Source organism: Natrix helvetica, assembly GCF_964273705.1.
Source record: "Natrix helvetica genome assembly, chromosome: 16".
NCBI lineage: Eukaryota > Metazoa > Chordata > Lepidosauria > Squamata > Natricidae > Natrix > Natrix helvetica.
In genome coordinates this window covers 11,212,715-11,232,266 of record NC_138563.1, presented here as the reverse complement: position 1 = coordinate 11,232,266, position 19,552 = coordinate 11,212,715, and the positions used below count along the sequence as shown (strand labels likewise).

Here is a 19,552-nt window from a genome sequence, read left to right as displayed (position 1 = left end):
CCAACAGTTTCAGCCACGGGAGGGCTGGGCTGGCTTGGAGGTTTCCTGGGCGCCCCCCCCCCCCACCCCCAGCTCAGACGGAGACGTGCAGGGGGGGCGGCCCTCACAGGCAGCCTCACAGCCGTTGTTGACGTGACGCTCCTACGCGCCAAAGGAGCCTGGAAACAAAGCCACCGACCCAGAACAAAACGGTTGTCTTTTTCCCAAAAAGGGGACCGTTAAAAATAGCCGGTGTTTTTGTGCCTCTTTCGGGTTTTTTTCCTCTTTTTCTTTATTTCTTCTATCCAAGAAGCCTTCAGAAAGAGGTTTGCATAATGCAGGCAACCTTCAACTTAACAACAGATTGTTTCATGACGGTTTGAAGTACTGAAAGGAGCGACCTACGACTGTTTTTCACACTTGTGACCGTTGCACCAACCCCTTGGTCACATGGCCAAGTTTCAGACGTTTGGCAACTGGCTCATATTTATGACGGTTCCAGCGTTACGTGGATCCCCTTTTGCGATCCTCTGACGAGCCAGGTCAATGGGGAAGAATCACTTAACAACCATGTTACTAACTGAACAATTGCAGTGATTCACTTAGCAGCGGTGGCAAGGAAGGTCGTATAATGGGGCAAATTCACTTAACAACTGCCTTACTTAGCAGCAGAAATTTTGGACTCAATTGTGGTCGTAAGTCAAGGGCTACTTGTACGAAAGTTCATTTAAATGTTCCTGAATTCATGGGATAAAACGGTGGCTAATTTTCCCCCTTCTATAAACCTTCAAGCCGAATAATTATAATGAAGGATAGAAAGAAATGAATTTAAGTTACCGATTTCCTAAACTGAGGAACGTTTCCATTTTTTGCCAGAATGGATTTTCCTGAAAAATGCCAAGTGCTTCTCCCTTCTTTCCTAGGGCGTCCTGTACGTGGGCTACTCCGAAGGGATTTTGGAGGTCCTGGTGGCCAACTGCAGTGTCTATGCCACCTGTGCCAGCTGCCTGTTGGCACGCGACCCGTACTGCGCCTGGGACGGCCGGTTGTGCCGAGCGGTTTGGGAGGACACCAGAAATAGGTGAGCAAGGGCGGGAGGGAAGCACCACCTACGAGAGAGCAGAAGGGAGGCCCGTGTGTGTGTGTGTGTGTGTGTGGGTTCCACAGCAGGGGTCTCCAACCTTGTGGACTTCAACTCCCAGAATTCCTCAGCCAGCATGGGTGGAGACCCCTGTTCTACAGGATTCCCATGGTTTGTGGAGTCCCCTGACCTTGAACCTGCTGGGCAGTGGAGATGCTGACTGGAGAATGTCCTTTTTTTCAGTGGGATTTTGCGTTCTTTATCTTGTATGTTTAGAACCCGCCCACTGGCCTGGAAGGGAGACCCCGGCTGGGGGGGCTCAGGTGCAGGCTGGCTGCTGAAGGCCCAGAAGACAATTGTGCAATCATTTACACTCACCTGACCACAATTAGCAATGTTTTTTTTCCCCCTGGAAACTGGCATTTATTTCCGGTTTCAGGCAAAAGAAACCCAGACAATGGACTCCACACAAAAGTCAAAGAACTGGGTGCAGTCACTTGGTGACCTGCTTAATGGCTGTAATTGTGGGCTCACTTACAGCTGTAAGTTGAGGACTTGCCTCCAGAGGTTGTGGGTACTCCACCGCGGGAGGCTTTCAAGAAGAGGCTGGGCAGCCAACGGTCTGAAGTGATATATAGGGTTTCCTGCTTGAGCAGGGGGTTGGACTAGAGGACCTCCAAGGTCCCTTCCATTCTGTGTTCAGTATTCTATGCTATCTGTACTTTGTGGGGATAACAGTTGTGTGGGCTCAGTCTGAAAATAGCCATAGCCCCTAGACTTATATCCCGCTTCCCCAGTGCTTTTACAGCCCTCTCCAAGCGGTTTACAGAGTCAGCCTGTTTGCCCCCAACAATCCTCATTTTACCCACCTCGGAAGGACGGGAGGCTGAGTCGACCTTGAGGCTGGTGAGATTCGAACTGCCAAATCACAGGCAGCCTGCAGTACTGCCTTCTCACCACCGTGCCGCTGTGGCTCAAATGGCTGGGGGGTGGCCTCCGTGCCAGGCTATGGGGCAAGCCACAGGGCAGGTAGTCCAGGCTCATTGTGGGACTGCCCCAAGTGTGGCTTGCTCACAATTCGCAGTTGTGCGGAGGAGGCCCTGCTGTGACTCCCCCCCCTTTCCTTTTTTCCTTCCAGGACTGACTGGTTGCAGGACGTTGAGCAGGGGAAGGCCGAGGCCACGTGCCAGCGCCAGACTGGGAAGGGGCGAGCCATGCCAAGGTCGAGGAACGACTCTGATGGAGTCTCACTGAAAGGTAGAGCAGCAGCAGAGCAGCCGAGGAATGGCGTTTAGCTCAGGCCGGTCCAATCAGCCTCATGCACCAAGGCTGCCCCAGCGGGTGCCACGAGGCCCTGGCATGCCTCCCCCTGGGCAGAGGAGGGAGGAGGGCTTGGCCCCAAGGTCAACGTGTTTGCCTTCCTTCTCTTTTACTCTCCAAAAGAAAGACCGTGTCTGACTCACTTTGCGCAAGTTCCCTTGGCACCTGACTGTTGTGGCCAAGGGGTGCAGCGGCAGGGAAGGGAGCTGGGCCCCCGTCTGCCCCTCTGGCAGAACCTGTGGCCTGAGGGCCAACCTCTCCGGCCGTAGAGCCACAGGGAGGTTTTTAAAGTTGCAAGCCTTCGCACCACCCACCGAGAGGCCTCCACGGAGTGGTTTTTCTCCCTCGGGGAGCAGAATTACACCCTCACTCTTGCTTTCCTTCCTTCCTTGCAGTGCTGACCGGCCCCTTCAACTCCATGGTGCATCTGCCCTGCCCGCCGGTCTCTGCCCTGGCCAACTACTCCTGGACCTACCCGGAAGGCAGCCTACCATCCCAGGAGGGGCTGACCGTCCGAGACCACACTGGCCTGCTTGTCTTCGTCCACAGCCGCACGCTGGGCGAGTACGCCTGCTGGGCCAGCGAGAACGGCTACCGCCATCGTGTGGCCTGGTACGACGTGCGCAGCGACCTGCCCATGGGCGGCGCCAGCAGCGCCAACGGCAGCCCGGAGCACCAGGCGGTGCCCGTGGGGGAATGGCGCTCTTACTGGGTCCAGTTTGTGACTGTGACGGTGCTGCTCTCCATGACCTTGGCGGTGGCCATGGCGCTGGGCTTCTTCTCCTACCACGACAAGCTGAAGGCCAAGACCAAAGTGCAGGGTTGTAGCGTTCCCGAGCCCACCAGGACTCTCCTGCAGGAGAAGGCCCCCCTCAACGGCAGCCAGAACCCCCCCGGAGACAGGAACTACCAGTCGCAGGAGGCCACCGACGGGACCAAGTCCTGCTGCGTCCAGGTGGAAGGTGGGAGCCGAGCGGTGGATACGGACAACAACCGCCTGAACTGCCCCTTGATGAACGGGGAGGAGGCCCGAGCCGTGGAAGCCATTTAACTCAGTTTCGACCGGAGGATTTTGTGGACTCACTGATGAGCATAAAACGCCTTGCATGATTTGCAGCGTGGCTCCCAAGCAGGGCGAGGTTACCTCTGGGGCCCCTTTTTAAACGTCGTTCGTTCTCGGTTGTGTTTCGTATGACGCCCCGCCAGCTGCAGAAGCGATGCTGGGGATCCGGATGGCTCTTTCTTCCCCACCTCCTTCGTTTCTGTCTTCCCCTGCGAAGCAGCAGCAGCAGCTCCACCTGTTTCCCCCCAGCCCAATCGGCAGAGATTTGCAGCAACTGGAGGAAAAGCAAAGCTGGCCCTCGGAGGCTTCTCGCTTGGGGAGCTCCGCGGGGACGAGGGAGGGGAGGGCTGAAGGGGAATCGGTGGATGACTGACTGACCCTCTGCCCATCTCCAGAAACTGGGCTGCCTTTGTTTCTCTGGAGCAACGTTGCTCAAATCTGTCAACTGGGAGGTGGGTGGACTTCAACTCCCAGAATTCCCCTGCCAATCGAAGTCCCCCCACCTTCTGGTTGCTGAGGCTGAGAAACGCTGCTCTGGGGTCATTTCAGCCCCTCCAGGGATTGTGAGAACCACTCGGAGTCCCTCTTGGCTGCAGCCAGAAGGGAACATTTGCCACAGGGTCTCCTGCTTCACTTTTGTCCTCCTCCCTCTCGCTGCCACGTTCTGTCTTTTGTTAAATGGTTTTGGGGCCAAAGAAGCAGCTATGCAAGGTCCTAAGTGATCTCTCACCCCCCTCCCTCCAGCTTCCCTTGCCCTAGAAGTGCCGTATGGCCCCCCCGGCCTCTCACACTGCATTCACACATGACCTTGGCAGCTGCCAAGATCAGAGCCTTGACACTTCCCAGATGAAAGCTGGTTCTCTCCCTCTGCAACTCCCACAGCCCCCCCCTCTCCACCCCCCAATAATGTGTTTTTATCATTTTAAGAATTCAGTTTTTCAAAGGTTTCCTTCGCACCGGTTGTGCCAGTCGAAGGTTAGGCTCCCCTCCAGCCTGTCAGTGGGGGTCTCCTGCCCCCCTTTTAATCTGAGCTTTGCCCAGTGCTTTAGGGGAGGGGGCACCGGGGGTGGGGCGGGGCTTGACTTTCGACAGGCAGGTGCACTCCTTGCTTGTTCCCTCCCTCTTTCTCCTCCCTTTCCTTTCATTGTTTCTCCAAAATGCCTGTCCCGGCTGGGGAGGAGACGGCACAGCTGCATGGGGACGTTTTTGAGGGCATTACTCTGGGAGCTGGGATTTTATGTGTGCCTAGATCAGCGTTTTTCAACCTCTGCGACTTCGTAAGATGGGGGGGGGGGCTTCAACTCCCAGATTTCCCTAGTCAGCTGGCAGGGGAATTCTGGGAGTTGAAGTCTACCCATTTTAAAGCCAGAGGTTGAGTTTCTATTTCTAATGGTTGCAGCTGCTGCCCTCTGGTGAATAAAACGAGAACTGCACCTGAGCAGGTATTTGTTCCCTGCCGGGCACTGGAGAATTTTACTGCTTGGTCCCCACCGAGGGCACGCAGAATGTATTAATTTCTAATGTTTATGATCCACACCACTTGTTGTTGGTTTCACTTAAGTGTTAGTTGAGCGGAAGGCCCTTGGGAGCAGCTTCAAGGTTGCAGAATGAGTGGGAGGGAGGGAAGGGAGCTGGGGAAGACCCTCTCACTCCCGAAAGCTGTTTCAGACAATATTCTGCCAAAAATCTGGGTCTGCCCTTCAGTGCCATGCAAGGATTGTTGCAAAAAAAAAAAAAAAAAACCAGTTTGTATCTCGTCTGTTTAAAGAGCTACCCTTAAAAATGTGAGGTGTGAAGAGGACCTGGGTTGCAAAAGCAAAAAAAAAACAGGTAGATCGGCTACCCCGGATCCTTATTAAACACTTGGTGTGTGCATGTGTGTGTATGTGTGTGTGTGTGTGTGTGTTTGTGCAAGAGAGTGGTGTGTTTAATTGTGGTATTGGAGCAGCATGTCTCTTCTGAAGAACAAAGTCGGTACTCCGTTCCAGTTCAAGAAATTATCCGTATTGCCACCCAGCTTGTTTGCCACCCATTTTGAGAAGGAGAAAGAATACATAGAGGGAAAAAGGGACTTTTAAGAAGGGGTCAGAGAAGGGATCTAGAGAAGGGGGGGGGGCGGAGAGCTTCTCCTTTACCCCTGTTTGCCAAGGAAGGGCAACCTGAGAAGGGGGTCACCTGGTGGCAGAGAGAGGCTCAATCTCAACCGGCAGATGTAAAACTAAAAAATATATATATTTAAAACTAGAAGGTGGCCGGTTCTTCTCCCGCCCCTCAAATGTTTGGGTGCAAGAAGTTGGAAGATCTCACTGGCCCTTTGTGAGCTGAAGAGGGGAAAGGATTTTGCAAGGAGCTGAAAATAGTCTGCTTGGGTATTTGAAGTATAAACACCTCCGTGACTCTCTTGGTCAGAGAAGGAAGGAAGAGCAGTTGTACCGTGGCTCCTTGGTCAAAGTATTTGCAGGGTTTTTAAAAAGTGCCCATTTTCGGCTCAATTCCATGGAAAGAAGGGCACCTTCATTCATGACTGGCTGTTTGTTGCAATGTTGTTCCTAACCTTGTTTTTTTTTCTTTTCCTAAAAGAAAAAAAGATGTAAATCATTGTGTTTATACAAACTATTTTTATTAAAAAGTGTTGTGCGATTGTCCACTGGCTTCTTGTGGCATGACGGTTGCTCCTTTGGGGCCCAGCTGGCACAAAATGCTCTCCGCAAGGCAAGCAGAAGAGAAGCAAGTTAAAAACCAGGATGGCCTCCCAAGGAGGCGCTTCATAGCGGGATGGGGAGAAAACTCACCGACATTTCTTATTTATCTATTAATTAAATCTATTTGCTGCTCACCTCACTGTTACAGCGACTGGGCAGTTTACAGTAAACTGGAACTTAGTGGGCGGGGCTTCTGCAAATAAGAGAGGGGCATTTTACAGGCTTTAGGTGCCAACATTCTCTCTGTGTGGTCTCCTTTTCTTTCTTGCCCAAACAGCAGAAAACAATGCTGGTTTCTTAGAAGGATGCTAGTTATCCAGTCCTGCCGTGAAATATTTTTTCCATTTACAGGCAGTAAATGGACTTACAACCACAACGGAGCTCAAAACCTGAGTTGCTAAGTGAGACAGTTGTTAAGGGGATTTTGCTCCATTTTACGGCCTTTCTTGCTACCCTTAAGTGAATCGCTGCACTTGTTAAGTTACTAGTGTGGTTGTTAAGTGAATCCAGCTTCCCCATGGACATTGCTTGTTAGAAGGTTGCAAAAGGGGATCACGTAACCCCAGGACACTGCAACGGTCATAAATACGAGTCGGTTGCCAAGTATGTTGAGTTTTGATCATGTGACTTTGGGGATGCCACAAGAGTCATAAATGGGAAAAATGGCCATCGCTCTCTTTTTTCAGTAACTTCAAACGGTCCTTAAACGAGTGGTTGCAAGTTGAGGACTAGCTGCACTTCTCCCACACTTTTTGCTGAACTGAAAGCAGCTCCTCTCCTGTTCCCCCCTCAACCCTTTAAGCCGCTGAGCTGGGCTGGAAAAGGCCACCTGAGGCACCCAGAGGGGTTCCTGGCTTTGGACAGGCAATTTCCTGTTTATCTTGGGGGAGGATTTACTTGGGGCTGGATTATTTCATGGGTGCCCCTTGGCACTCTGTGTGTGTGTGCGGTGTCCCCACTCCCTCTGCAGCAGTCATGTTTCTCCAGAGAGCAGGGTAACCTGGCCCTGTTGAAATGCAATTCGTATCAGAATAGAGCAGGAAGGGACCTTGGGGGGTCTTCTAATCGAGCCCCCTGCTCAAGCAGGAGACCTATACCATTTCAGACAGGTGGCTGTCCAGTCTCTTCTTAAAAACATCCGCTGATGAAGCACCCACAACGTCTGAAGGCAACTTCTGTCCCACTGGTTAGATTGTCCTCCCTGTTAGGAAGTTTCTCCTTAATTCCAGGTTGATATTCTCTCTCTCTCTCTCTCTCTCTCTCTCTCTCTCTCTCTCTCTCTCTCTCTCTCTCTCTCTCTCTCTCTCTCTCTCTCTCTCCCTCCCTCCCTCCCTCCCTCCCTCCCTCCCTCCCTCTCCCTCCCTCCCTCCCTCCCTCCCTCCCTCCCTCCCTCCCTCCCTCCCTCTCTCTCTCGGGATTAGTTTCCACCCATGGTTTCTTGTCTTGCCTTCTGCTGCTTTGGAGAATAGCTTGACCCCTTCCCCTTCTTTGGGGCAGCCCCTCAAGAACTGGAAGGCTGCTATCATGTTGTTGCAGAAAATTAAGGGACTCAGACTTCGGGATCAAAAGTAGCAGCTTTATTTTGGTACCAAAGTTCAGAGCAACATCTATACATCCGAACAGCCTTTTTATGGAGAAGCAAGTTCTTATATGTTCCTGAAAAGCAGCCAAACACGGAAATGTACTATGTCTGCGTTAATTGGTCACATAATCTATAAACTACTATTACTGTGCAAGAAGCAGATAAACATCTTGTTTCCCTCTTATAGATCGAGGTCACAGTTGACTTGCAAAGAAGCCTCTAAAGTTTCCAATGAAGTATTTGGGGTTGACTGAACTTTAACTGAACAGGTGCGGCAGGTGTGAATTTGAGGCGTGACACTTAGTCTTCCTGTTTAAAGCAGAGGCTGCCGGGGCTGATGGGAGCGGTAGTCCAGCGAGGGGACCAAGAACCTCCCTCATTCCCCCCCCTTCCCCCGTTTCCCCTCCCGCGAGGCCGCAAGCGCCCGCCCCGCCCAGCTGCCTTCAGTGACGCCATCCGCGCGCCGGAAGCGCCGCTCTCTTTCCGCCGGCCATCTTTCTCCAGGGCAGCAGAGCGGGAAGCAGGGCAGGAGCGCGGTTGCCCCGATCTAAAGTGGCAGCGGCGGAGGCTTTCGGGGCCCCGCAGGGCGTGCTGAGCCGGAGCGCTGGGCGGCCCGGAAAGAGAAGGCAGCCTCCGGGCAGGTGAGCGCGGGACGGAGCCCCCCAGGGGAGGGGAGGGCGGAGGAGCAGGGGGAGTCACGAGACCCTCGACACGGAGGGCGACACGTGTCTCCGCCGTCACGTGGGGAGCCCCGCATGGCTCGTTGGAGCGGCGCTTCCTCCCGCGGCGTCTTCAGGCCCAGGTCGGAGCCCGGGAGCGGCTGCTGCTGCTGCTATTTACTGCTGGCGGCTTCCCCTCCGGTGCTTCGGCCGCTCTCCGTCCGGTGCTGAGCGGACCAGGCTCCGGACATCCCCCCCTCCTCTTCCTCCGCCTCCTCCGCCCTGGGCTCCCCCTGCTGAGGCGGACACAAGGCTCCTGGGGCGAAGAACCCCGGGCGAAGGCCGAGGGAAGCGGGCCTCTCTTCCCAGGAAACCCCCCCCCCCCCATTCGTTTCCCGCTTTACGTCCTTCATTCATCCTCTGCGGAGGTCAGATTCCCTTCAAATATTCAGCCAACCGATGGAGGCGGTTTTCCACTTCCAGCCACAGTGGAGCCCGAACTTTTCTGTCGCTGAATGAGACCGTCGTTAAGTGAATTTTGCCCCCCCTCTTGCCACAGTTGTTAAGTGAATCTCTGTGGCCGTTAATAACGTGAATCTGCCCCCCCCCCCGCATTGACTTTGCTTGTCGGGGAATCGCAGGGCTCCGGACGCTGTGACCGTCGTAAGTACGAGTCAGCTGCCCATGTGATCACGTGGCAATGAGATCAACGGGCATAAGGGTAAAAAAATGGCCCAAAGCCCCTTTTTTCCAACGCCGTTGTAAAACTTTGAACAGTCACTAAATGGATGGTTGTAAATCGAGTAGGAGATATCGCTTACGGATGCCCCTCCCCCATCCCACAAAAGGGAATAGGAGGGTACTAATGTGATGATTTAACATCTGATACTTACATAAATCCACAAGCAATGGGGGAAATAGATTGCGGGAAGATTTCTCTGCTAATCTTAGGCAGGGGGGTTGCTGGAGGGCCCCATTGGAGGCATATTAATCTAATTTAATAATATTAAAGGGTGGGGGGAGGGGGGGAGAGTAGAGTCGAAAGGGCCAAAAAGAGCCTCTAAACCAGAAGTCTTCAAACTTGGCAACTTTAAGACTCCCAGCTCTGCTGGCTGGAGAATTCTGGGAGTTGAAGTCCACAAGTCTTAAAGTTGCCACAATTGGACACCCTGGGCCAGGCATTATACAAAAGCAAAAGGGATAGCAACAACAACAACAACAACATGGCTCTGGATGAAGCATGTCACAGGCATACCCATGGTCATCAGGGCACTTGGCACCATGGCCAAGAATTTTACAAGCTACATCAACAAATTGCAGCTTCCTGCAATAAAACCAGCGGAACTGCAAAAAACTGCGCTGCTCGGAACACCTTATATTTTAAGAAGGTCCTTGGTTGATCCCTAGGACGCCGGCAGCAGTCCGTATCAACCATCAGCACCAGTCACTGGTATTTGTGATGCATTTTTGAATGTTCAGTTGGCTGCGTTTCATGTTTAATGAATAAAGTATATAATAATAATATACAGACAGAAACACAATGTATAATTTTCAATAAGCAAGTGTAAATAAATAATGCAGCGCTCGGATCCCAAAGAGGAAAACCTGACTTTTACAGCCTCAAGATGTGGGGGAACTCCCGTTGCCAGGGGAAACAAGCTGTCCCAGTGGAGACGACAGCCCCCCCCCCCCCCTGTGAATGCTCACTTTTGGCTCTTTCTCTTCCCTCTTTGTTTGTTTGTTTAATATTCTATATTTCATCTCAGTGATTGATTCTGGGCAGCTCCGGGTTGTCCTCTTAAGACCTCTTAGTATGGTCAGTTCATCAGGCCTGAGGATTTGCTCCCCTGAGTCGCCTCATCCTCCTTGTGGACGCTGGTGGGGCCAGTCATCCCCACCGCCATGAGGAAAAGACCATCCCCAGGGAGGGACTGGTGGAAATGTCCCTGCGACACTCACGTTTCATCTGACCCAGGGTATAAACCCATGGATCAGGTTCAAGACACCCACCCACCCCCACCCCTTTAGGGGCTTGTCCCTTTTGTCCTTAGAAATGCACCCAGCCACCTGCAGAAGGGTTGACTTCCAACTAAAGAGCCACTTTCTTGCATGGTAGTCTGTCTGTCTCTATATATGTCTGTCTGTCTATCCATCCATCTAATCTTGTCTATCTATCTTTATCTATCTCATTATCATCTTTCTATCTATCTATCTATCTATCAATCTATCTATCTATCTATCTATCTATTTATCTATCATCTATATCATCTTACTCTCTATCTGTTATCCTCTATGTGCCTGCCTGCCTACCTACATGCATACACACACACACACACACACACACACACACACACAGACACACACACTGGTCTTGTTGTATTCGGGTCTTTCCCGTGTAAGATTTTACACGGGAAAAGACCCGAATACAACAAGACCAACATACTTACACCCGTGAAAATCTACGAAAACATACATATATCATCTTTCTATCTGTTATCCTCTATGTGCCTGCCTGCCTGCCTGCCTACATACATACATACATATATATACATACATACACTGGTCTTGTTGTATTCGGGTCTTTCCCGTGTAAGATTTTACACGGGAAAAGACCTGAATACAACAAGACCAACATACTTACACCCGTGAAAATCTACGAAAACATACATATATCATCTATATCATCTTACTCTCTTTATCTGTCTGTCTGTCTGTCTGTCTGTCTGTCTGTCTATATCTATATCTATCTATCTATCTATCTATCTATCTATCTATCTATCTATCTATCTATCTATCTATCTATCTATCTATCTATCTATCTATCTATCTATCTATCTATCTATCTAGTCTTTCAATCCAATCTAATCTCTAACCTATCGAATCTTTCTATCTAATCTATCTAATCCATCCTAAATCTAAACTAATCTAATCTATCTGATAGGACCGCCTGAGACACTTCCTTGCCTGGTGTGTTTGTGTTTGTTTATTTCCTGTATTAGTTTTACAAATAGCTCGGGGCAGCCAATGTACCCAACATACCTTCCTCCTCCTACCTTCCCCACGACAGCAGCCCTGTGAGGTGGGCTGGGCTGAGGAGGAGAGACAGGCCCAAACTCTCCCGGCTCCATTTCATGGCTAAGGCGGGACTAGAATTCACCACCTCCCGCTTTCTAGCCAGGTGCCTGAACTGTTGTAAGTCTGGTGTATTTAGTAATCATATACCAGTAGCTGGGAAGGGTCAGACTATGAAGCAGGATGAGACCTTGAGGAGCATCTTGAAATACAATCTACACCCTTCTTTTGAAGGAAGGCGATGCCTTGAAAGGAAGGATCTGCAAGGCTGAGAAGGAGTCGGAAGCCAGCATGAGGAAGATCAACTGGATCCACCAGAAATCCCCAGATCTTCTCCCACCGCATGTTCACTGAAGGTACTGCTGAGGCTCAGTTTAGGGAGGGCTCAGTCGGAGATGGTTTTGCTTCAGGGGTTCTGTTTATTCCTGCCTTGCCACGCTCTCTGAGCTGATCAGAGTTTTTCAGGGCTTTCAGAGTGTCGAATGCATCTTCTGCGATGGGCCACGGAGCTGCTGCCCAGAGGGCAGGGCTTCCTTTCAGATAGGTGGACTTCAGCTCCCAGAATTCCCCAGCCAGTAAGCACATTGGTGCTCACGTGATTTCCCTCTTAGCGGCAGAGTTGCCAGTCCCAAATGTGGTTATTAAGCAAGGACTATCTGTAATTGAAATGACCCATCTGACAGAGGAGAATGTTTGCAGCGGAGGGTTGAGAGCGTCATTCTTTTGCACCCATGATGTTTCCTCGTTTGGGTAACGAAACGTCAGCCAGGAAACAACCAAATTCAGAGCCCCCCCCCAGAGCCCCCCCCCTTCTCTGAGAGCCTGGGAATCTTAGCCTCTGCTTGAGCAGTCTGGGGGGGGGGGTCAGGCCCTCAGGGAGTTACTTAGGAGTAGTTTCCTTTATTGTTCCTTGCCTGTAGACGGCCTCTTGCAAAACTAAAGCAAGTATTTGTGTCATGTGACGTACCGCGACGTTTTCCCCCTTTGCGGAGCTGGGTGGGCGTTGCCTGCCCATGATGCACCTGGCCCATGGGCCACCAGTTTGACACCCCTGCTCTGGATCAGGGGTCTGGGGAATTCTGGGAGTTGGAGACCCCTGCCCTAAATGTACTCTGGGAATCACTAGGGAAGAGCCATCTTGACCCTCTTCCTGCCCACCAGGCATTCTAAGCTCCGCTGCCTCTTTGCCCTCTGGGGTGCAGTCCCCGTTCCCCCCCCCAAGGAACCCAGGCTACATCCCACCATCCATCCAGGCCGGCTGTGGTGCCACAGATTCCCAGGTTCCGAATTCTGGAAGTCCCACCGTCTCCCACGTAGTCCAACCAGACGCAAGTTGGAGGGTCTGAGAGGCCTTCTGGCAGACCCCGGGTACGTTGAGAAGCTCACCCCCCCCCACCTCCCTCCCCCTTGCTCCTCCGCAGGGCGCCCCCCACCATGGAGGACAAGCGCAACATCCAGATCATCGAGTGGGAGCACCTGGACAAGAAGAAGTTCTACGTCTTCGGGGTCTGCATGACTATGATGATTCGTATCAGCGTCTACCCGTTCACCCTCATACGGACGCGGCTGCAGGTCCAGCTGGGGAAGAGCCTCTACAACGGGACCTTCGACGCCTTCGTCAAGATCCTGCGGGCCGAAGGGGCGGCCGGGCTCTACCGGGGCTTCCTGGTCAACACCTTCACCCTCATCTCCGGCCAGTGCTACGTGACCACCTACGAGCTGACCCGCAAGTACGTCTCCCAGTACAGCAGCAGCAACACCATCAAGTCGCTGGTGGCCGGCGGCTCGGCCTCCCTGGTGGCCCAGAGCATCACGGTGCCCATCGACGTGGTCTCCCAGCACCTGATGATGCAGCGCATGGGCAACAGCATGGGCCGCTTCCGCGTGCAGCCCCACCAGGACAGGCGGTTCCCCGTCTTCGGCCAGACCCGGGACATCATCGCCCAGATCTTCAAGGCCGACGGGCTGAGGGGCTTCTACAGGGGCTACGTGGCCTCCCTCCTGACCTACATTCCCAACAGCGCCGCCTGGTGGCCCTTCTACCACTTCTACGCAGGTAGGTGGTTTTTCTGCAGGCGTTTCGCGAACCAGGCTACCGTATTTTTCAGAGTATAAGACGCTCCAAAGTATAAGGCACACCTAGATTTTGGGGAGGAAATCTGCTTCTGCCTCCCAGCAATTTGCCTCTTTGCAACAAACGGCAAACAGTACAGACGATATACGCTGTTTGTAGTGTTACATTTCAGACTATACTTGTACAGATGCTGTTAAAATTGATGTGCTTTCTGGAAGTATAGTTATTCTCTGCTATTGAAAAGAAGATACAATAGCACTGGGCCTCTTCAGATCGAGCATTTATTTCAAAAAGCTTCTTCATTTTGTTAAGCTGTTTAGAACAATAATAAAGCAGTCTTTAAAAAATAAGTCTAATAATTTGAACATTCTAGAGGCATTCATAGTTCTTGACTCACCTCCTTGCAGCAAACAGACTGATTAGCACAAGGAAGAAAAAACCTGCCTCCCAGCAATTTGCCATGTGGAGCAAACAGCAAGTTTCACTTTCAGTTTAAGTCGACATCCCGATCATCAGCTGTTTCAGGCTGCAGGGATTGCTATAGCCTATTGCAGCCTCTGCAAGCCCCATTTTCCCCGTTTGCTGCAAGGAGTTAATTTGGTGGGAGGCAGAGGCCAAAGCGTGGGGGCTGGTGGGTGGGTGGGGTTACATTCAGTGTATAAGACGCAGCCAAATTTCCACCCTCTCTTACTGGTGAAAAAGGTGCATCTTATACTCCGAAAAATACAGTAGGTAACCTCGTCAGTGCTAGAAGGAGGCAGGGTTTGCAGATTGGACTGTGACTGTGAGGTGCTCTCTGAGCTTGTTAGTTTTCTTGCAGACATTTTATGACCCAAACTAGATCATCAGTGCTCGTCAGTGCTAGAAGGGGGCAGGGTTTGCAGGGAGGGGGAAGAGGTGAGAGAGAGAGGCCTCCTGCCCAGGGCATGGAAGCCAGCGATGTTACTCAGATCAATCACTGTCCAGGGTAGGAAATCCGGGCAGTTCAAATGAACACAAGGATTTATTGCAAGCTCAAGTGAAGTCCTGCTGTCTGCAGAAACGCCTCTTTCTCTGCAGCCCTATCCACCTTACCTGGGAGGGAGGCCCCACTTTCCTCAGGTGCCCAGGGCCTTTAACACTGGAGCCCCAGCGGCTCCCTAGGTGGACACTTACAGCCCCCCCCTCCGTCCCCAGTGTGGCTCCTCATCAGCTTTTCAGCCCCTGACCTGGTTTCCCTGCCTGTTTGCAGAACAGCTCTCCAGCATGACCCCCAAGGACTGCCCCCACCTGCTCCTCCAGGCCATCTCTGGCCCCATGGCGGCTGCCACCGCTTCCACCCTCACTAACCCCATGGACGTCATCCGGGCACGGGTGCAGGTAAGTGCCTCTTCTGCCTGAGCCTGCTCCAGCAGCTACCCGGGCCCTGCAGGGAGGCCTGGAGACTGATTGGGTGCGGTGATGCCTCTGAGTGGCTTCTTTGCGTGACTCCCTTCCCCCTCCACGCAGGTCCTGGCTTTGCCTCCCCCTCCCCCGTGGGCAAAGGGGGGGGGGCGGAAGCCACTAAGACATTTGGCAGGTGGAGTTGGGGGGCGGGGAGGGCTCCCTGTTAATCTCGCTCCTTTCTCCAACCTGGGTCTTGTTGGAGTACTTGGAGATGGTGAACTTCCAGAACTCGTGACTCTGGGGATCCACCCATCTTCCAAGGGAGAAGCACCGGCCCAGAGGGGGCCCCCAGCTTACGATCCCAATTGAGCCCCAAATTTCCGTTGCTGAGCAAGACTGTTGTTAAGTGAACTTGTGCCCATTTTACCACCTTTCTTGCCGCAGTTGTTAAGTTAGTCACAGGGTTGTTGTCCCGGCTTCTCCACTGATTGCCAGAAAGGGAATCAGTGGATCTCCACCGAAGGGGATCCCATGACCCCGGGACACTGCGAGGGTCATAAATAGGAGCTGGTTGCCCCAATTTTGATCACGTGACCTCGGGGATGCTGAAGCGGCCGTGGGTCACTTTTTTCGGTTGTGTTTGCGACTTTGGACGGTTGTCAGTCAAGGAGTGTCTCTCCCGGGATTCCTGAACCTCAGAAGTGTGTCCTGTCCTCCCTCCCTCCAGGTGGGGGGCAAGAGCTCCATCATCCTGACCTTCAAGCAGCTGATGGCTGAGGAGGGTCCCTGGGGGCTCACCAAGGGCCTTTCCGCTCGCATCATCTCGGCCACCCCCTCCACCATCGTCATCGTGGTGGGCTACGAGACCCTGAAGAAGATCAGCCTGCGTCCGGAGCTGGTGGACTCCCGGCACTGGTAGGGTGCCCGGAGGAGAGAGGCTTCGGTTTCGGGGACCCCCTGGATGGTTGGGAAGAATCACCGGAAAGCAGGACGTGAGTGGCCGATCCCTGCCACCGACTCCCAAACCCCCCCCCCCCGCCCCCCAACCGCCCTGGCCCAGGGTTAGCCTGGGACTTCTGCGTGTCCCGAAAAATGGCGTAAGACTTCCTGGCTACTAAACTTGGCACTGCTTAGTGTCCCTTTGAAAAAAAAAGAAAGATGTTGGTTGAAGCAAAGCCGTTTTTTCTTCTCCAAGGGATTTGGATTTTTTATTTTATTTTTTTTGTATTTTGCCAGAATTTCTGCATTATTGGGAGACTCGCTTTTCCCTCACTTTCCCTGCTGCTTGGAAAGGATCCTCCGGGCGCAGCCACACAACACACACACACACACACACACACACACACACACACACACACCCTCTGTGTTGGAAAGCAGTCCAGAAAACCCTTCGCCTTCTGGTGCTTCTGAAAAGGTGTTTTTTTTTTTAACCGAATATTTGGGGACGAGGGGATGCACCGAACCCCCGGAGTTATTTTTTATAGCCTTTCTTTCAGAACTCAACGTGATCTGTACATAGAGATTTCCCTCCTCTTACTTTGTATAAACTTGGAAGCCGTCTTTCTGATCTTCCCTCTCCGAAGTGTAGGATTTTTGTTTATATGTTTCTAATTGTGTCAACGGTGATTGAAGGGAAGCGCCCTTCTTGTTCTGTACAGCTGTGGTGCCCAACTGCATGTGTGTGTGTGTGTGTGTGTGTGTGTGTGTGTGAGAGAGAGAGAGAGAGAGAGAGAGAGAGAAACCTGGGCAGGGGGATTACACCCCACCCAGGGAGAAGAGAGAAAGGTGCACTTTATTCTCCAGGGTTTCCCCCATGTGAGCGTAGACAAAATAATAATAATAATAATCAGATCCCTCGTCTCCTCCGTACCCTGCGCACACAGAGAAGTGGGATGGTTGTTTATTTGGGGGGGCTTCAGTTGAAAGGCAAGGCTGGAAAAAAATGAGGATAATGCTATTTTTGATCTTCGTGTAAGTGGGACTGTCTGAATCACTGAATCGTTCATTAACGTGGAGGACGGGGGAAGGAAGGGAGGAAGGGAGGAAGGGAGGAAGGAAGGGATCGGATTTTCTTGGGGGGAGAAGTCCTTTGAAGGCTAATTCTAATGCAGAGCATTGGACTAAGACAGCTGGGCTCCTAAACCCAGCCTAAAACCGTGCAGCCGATGGCAAAGCAGGGCCCCCGGCAGGCAAGCCTCTTCCCAGGCCCAGCAGCGTTGGTGGACTCCATCCTGCCGCCTGGCCACCATTTTTCTACTGCTGATTTGCTGGTGCTGGTTTGGGGGATTCTTCCCTGAGCTGATCTTTGCCCCAAATGCCGGTAGGAAGACCTTATAAGGCAGAGGGAGGGGCTGCAGTTGCTGCAAGTAAACTCTCCTGCTTTAAAATGAAGTATTTGGTGGGGGGTGAGGGAGGCTTGAAGCAATGCTGGTGTGAGGTGTTATTCTCTGCACTTACTTTTCTCCAAGCCAGCAGCTTTTTAACGTCACACAGGGTTTATAGCTGGCCTAACCGTGGGCTGCATAGGGACCTCTATAAACACTTAAAGACAGGGAACGTTAAGCTGCCCGGGGAATGCTGGGAGTTGAAGTCTGCATGTTTTAAAAGTTGTCCAGTCCTTGAACGGCCCTTCTAGGTTAACGGTTTGCAGACTGGGCAATTTAAGACACTTCCAACTCCCAGAATTCCCCAGCTGTTCTAGGTAGGACCCCTGTCCCAGGTAGAGAAAATGTATGTTGTGGAGCACACGGTCAGCGCGCCAAAGCTACCTGCCGGCCACTCCACCAGACTGACTTCTATGGAAACAACCCCCTCCCCAAATTCAAGCACTCTCTCTCACCTGAAGCAGAGTTTCTCAACCTCATTGAGACGGGTGGGCTTCAACCCCCCAGCTGGCTGAGGAATTCTGGGAGTCGAAGCCCACCCATTTCAAAGTTGCTGACATTGAGAAACACTGGGAAAGGGTGATGGGAAGTGAGTCCTGGAGAAGGAGAGGCTGTTGGCAGTTCCTGGAGGGCTGGGAATTTGGGGGAAAATGTTCCTCTTAAGTGTATATCTCATGGCCCCCAAATCAGCCCTCAGCAGAAGCAACCGGGGCCTGCACAATTTTTAGTCCTTCCTAGATTGGCCCAGCTCAGTTTCTTTTGGAGGTCCTAAGATTTCTCGGTCTTCGTTCATTTTCTCCAGAGGTGCCACATCTGCAACTTGAATGGGTGCTTCAAGCTCAGCCTGGATGAAGGTACTCGGGGGTTGCTGGTGGCCTTTGGTGGAAGTAGGTTGTTGGGTGGCCAGAAGAGACCCCCTCCCTCTCCACGGAGGACCTCACAACTCTATCCCAAGTGCAGTTGTGCCATAGCCAAGAAAAATAGTGTAAATTTGGTCGAATGTGAAGTGAAACACCCTCCCTCTCCCCCAAGAAAACGGCAACCTCCTTTGAGCTGCTGAAAAAGAATCTGTAAATCTGATCCAGGCTGCCCCCGTCCCCCCCTGTTTTCCTGAAAATACCAAGATTGTGAGGATGGGCTACCTCGAGTGTTGATGCACAAGGCTCTCTGCCAAACGAAATGGCTGGTGAGAAGAGGGGCTGGAGGTCAGTGGCCGCCCCCTCCCCTTGCAGCCAAATCGTGAAAAATGCTTTGCCCGCAGCGGATGGGCTTTTCCTGGTGAGCCTACTGGACCTTTAGCACTATTCCAAGCATAACTACTGAACTGAGATTTCATTCCATTCTTTAGCCAGGACAATTGTTTCTCAGGCGTGTCAGGTTCCGGCTGGGTGGATCTCGGCTCCCAGACAGAGAGAGGGAGGGGGGAGAAAGCACAGCCGGCTGGGGATTATGGGGATTGAACTCTGCCCAGGTTAAGCTGGCCAAGCTTGAGAAACACTGTTTTGGACCTCTTTCTTTGATGTAACGGTACTCTGAATTAATATGTTTCTGATCCAAATTGTCTGTGGGGAGCACTGCTGTGAACTTCTCAGGAAGCTGAAGGGCTCCACCAGACGTGGCAACTTTAAAACCTGCGGCCTTCAACTCCCAGAATTCCCCGTCTGGCTACACAGGCTGGGCGATTCAGGGAGTCCACAAGCCTTAAAGTTGCCACGTTTGGAGACTCCTGACCTAAACAATGCCACATAGACTCTTTATGCCAGTGGGGAGGGGGGATGGATGGATGGGAGGGTGGTGGTGGTGGAATAAGGCTGAGAGGAAACCACATAGAGCATCCTAAAATAAGGGTTATTTTATTGTCCAGCTAACACTTAATTCTGAGGGTCTCTATTATTGGTGCCCGCCTTTCAATATGGAGTTTGAATGTATTTGGTATAGTACATTAAAGCTGGTTTCAATTTTGCACTGTAAAAAGTCTTTAAAAGTATAATTAAAAGTTTTTTATTATTTATTTGGTGGAGGGGTTTCGTTTGTGTGGTTAAGGCGAAGAGCAGGCCTCGTCCTAGGATGTCCTCAGGATTTCCCCACCCAGAGACCTCCAGAGACCCCATTCACAAAATGGTAGTGAGGGGAACCATCATTCAGGAGAATGAATGGAGACGGAGTTTAAGGAAAGAAAAAGCATTGTTTCACTATTTGTAACATAGCTGGAAAGAAACCAGAGCAGGTGATTCCGAAACTGCAGACACAAATAATTTAAAACTAGGCTTT

General features: G+C 51.9%; 2 protein-coding genes across 7 annotated transcripts in view; both read left to right on the top strand.

Moving 5' to 3' along the window:
* SEMA4A (semaphorin 4A) overlaps positions 1–6,090 on the top strand; it is a 55,604-nt gene extending 49,514 nt beyond the window's left edge. For all 5 annotated transcript variants that reach the window (XM_081968008.1, XM_081968007.1, XM_081968009.1 and 2 more), the window contains exons 14-16: positions 903–1,060; positions 2,199–2,317; positions 2,776–6,090. In XM_081968008.1, coding sequence (XP_081824134.1) covers positions 903–1,060; positions 2,199–2,317; positions 2,776–3,431 — 933 coding nt within the window. In that variant the 3' untranslated portion in view covers positions 3,432–6,090. The remainder of the gene's footprint in view (positions 1–902; positions 1,061–2,198; positions 2,318–2,775) is intronic.
* A 2,114-nt stretch (positions 6,091–8,204) lies between these two features.
* Positions 8,205–19,292, top strand: SLC25A44 (solute carrier family 25 member 44). 2 transcript variants are annotated; one of them, XM_081968601.1, is made up of 5 exons: positions 8,205–8,368; positions 11,693–11,814; positions 12,880–13,514; positions 14,764–14,891; positions 15,625–19,292. In XM_081968601.1, the coding sequence occupies exons 3-5, from the start codon at positions 12,893–12,895 to the stop codon at positions 15,814–15,816; spliced, it is 942 nt and encodes a 313-aa protein (XP_081824727.1). In that variant the 5' UTR covers positions 8,205–8,368; positions 11,693–11,814; positions 12,880–12,892; the 3' UTR covers positions 15,817–19,292. The 2 variants fall into 2 exon arrangements, with proteins under 2 accessions (XP_081824727.1, XP_081824728.1); XM_081968602.1 differs by having other exon boundaries at positions 14,769–14,891; positions 15,625–15,762.
* The last annotated feature ends 260 nt before the right edge of the window (positions 19,293–19,552 follow it).

Excerpts from the sequence above, each read along its gene's own strand:
- SLC25A44 (XM_081968601.1), top strand. The coding sequence starts at position 12,893 with ATGGAGGACAAGCGCAACATCCAGATCATCGAGTGGGAGCACCTGGAC. Across the intron at positions 13,515-14,763 it reads CTTCTACCACTTCTACGCAG|AACAGCTCTCCAGCATGACC; the intron begins GTAGGTGGTTTT and ends GCCTGTTTGCAG. Across the intron at positions 14,892-15,624 it reads TCATCCGGGCACGGGTGCAG|GTGGGGGGCAAGAGCTCCAT; the intron begins GTAAGTGCCTCT and ends CCCTCCCTCCAG.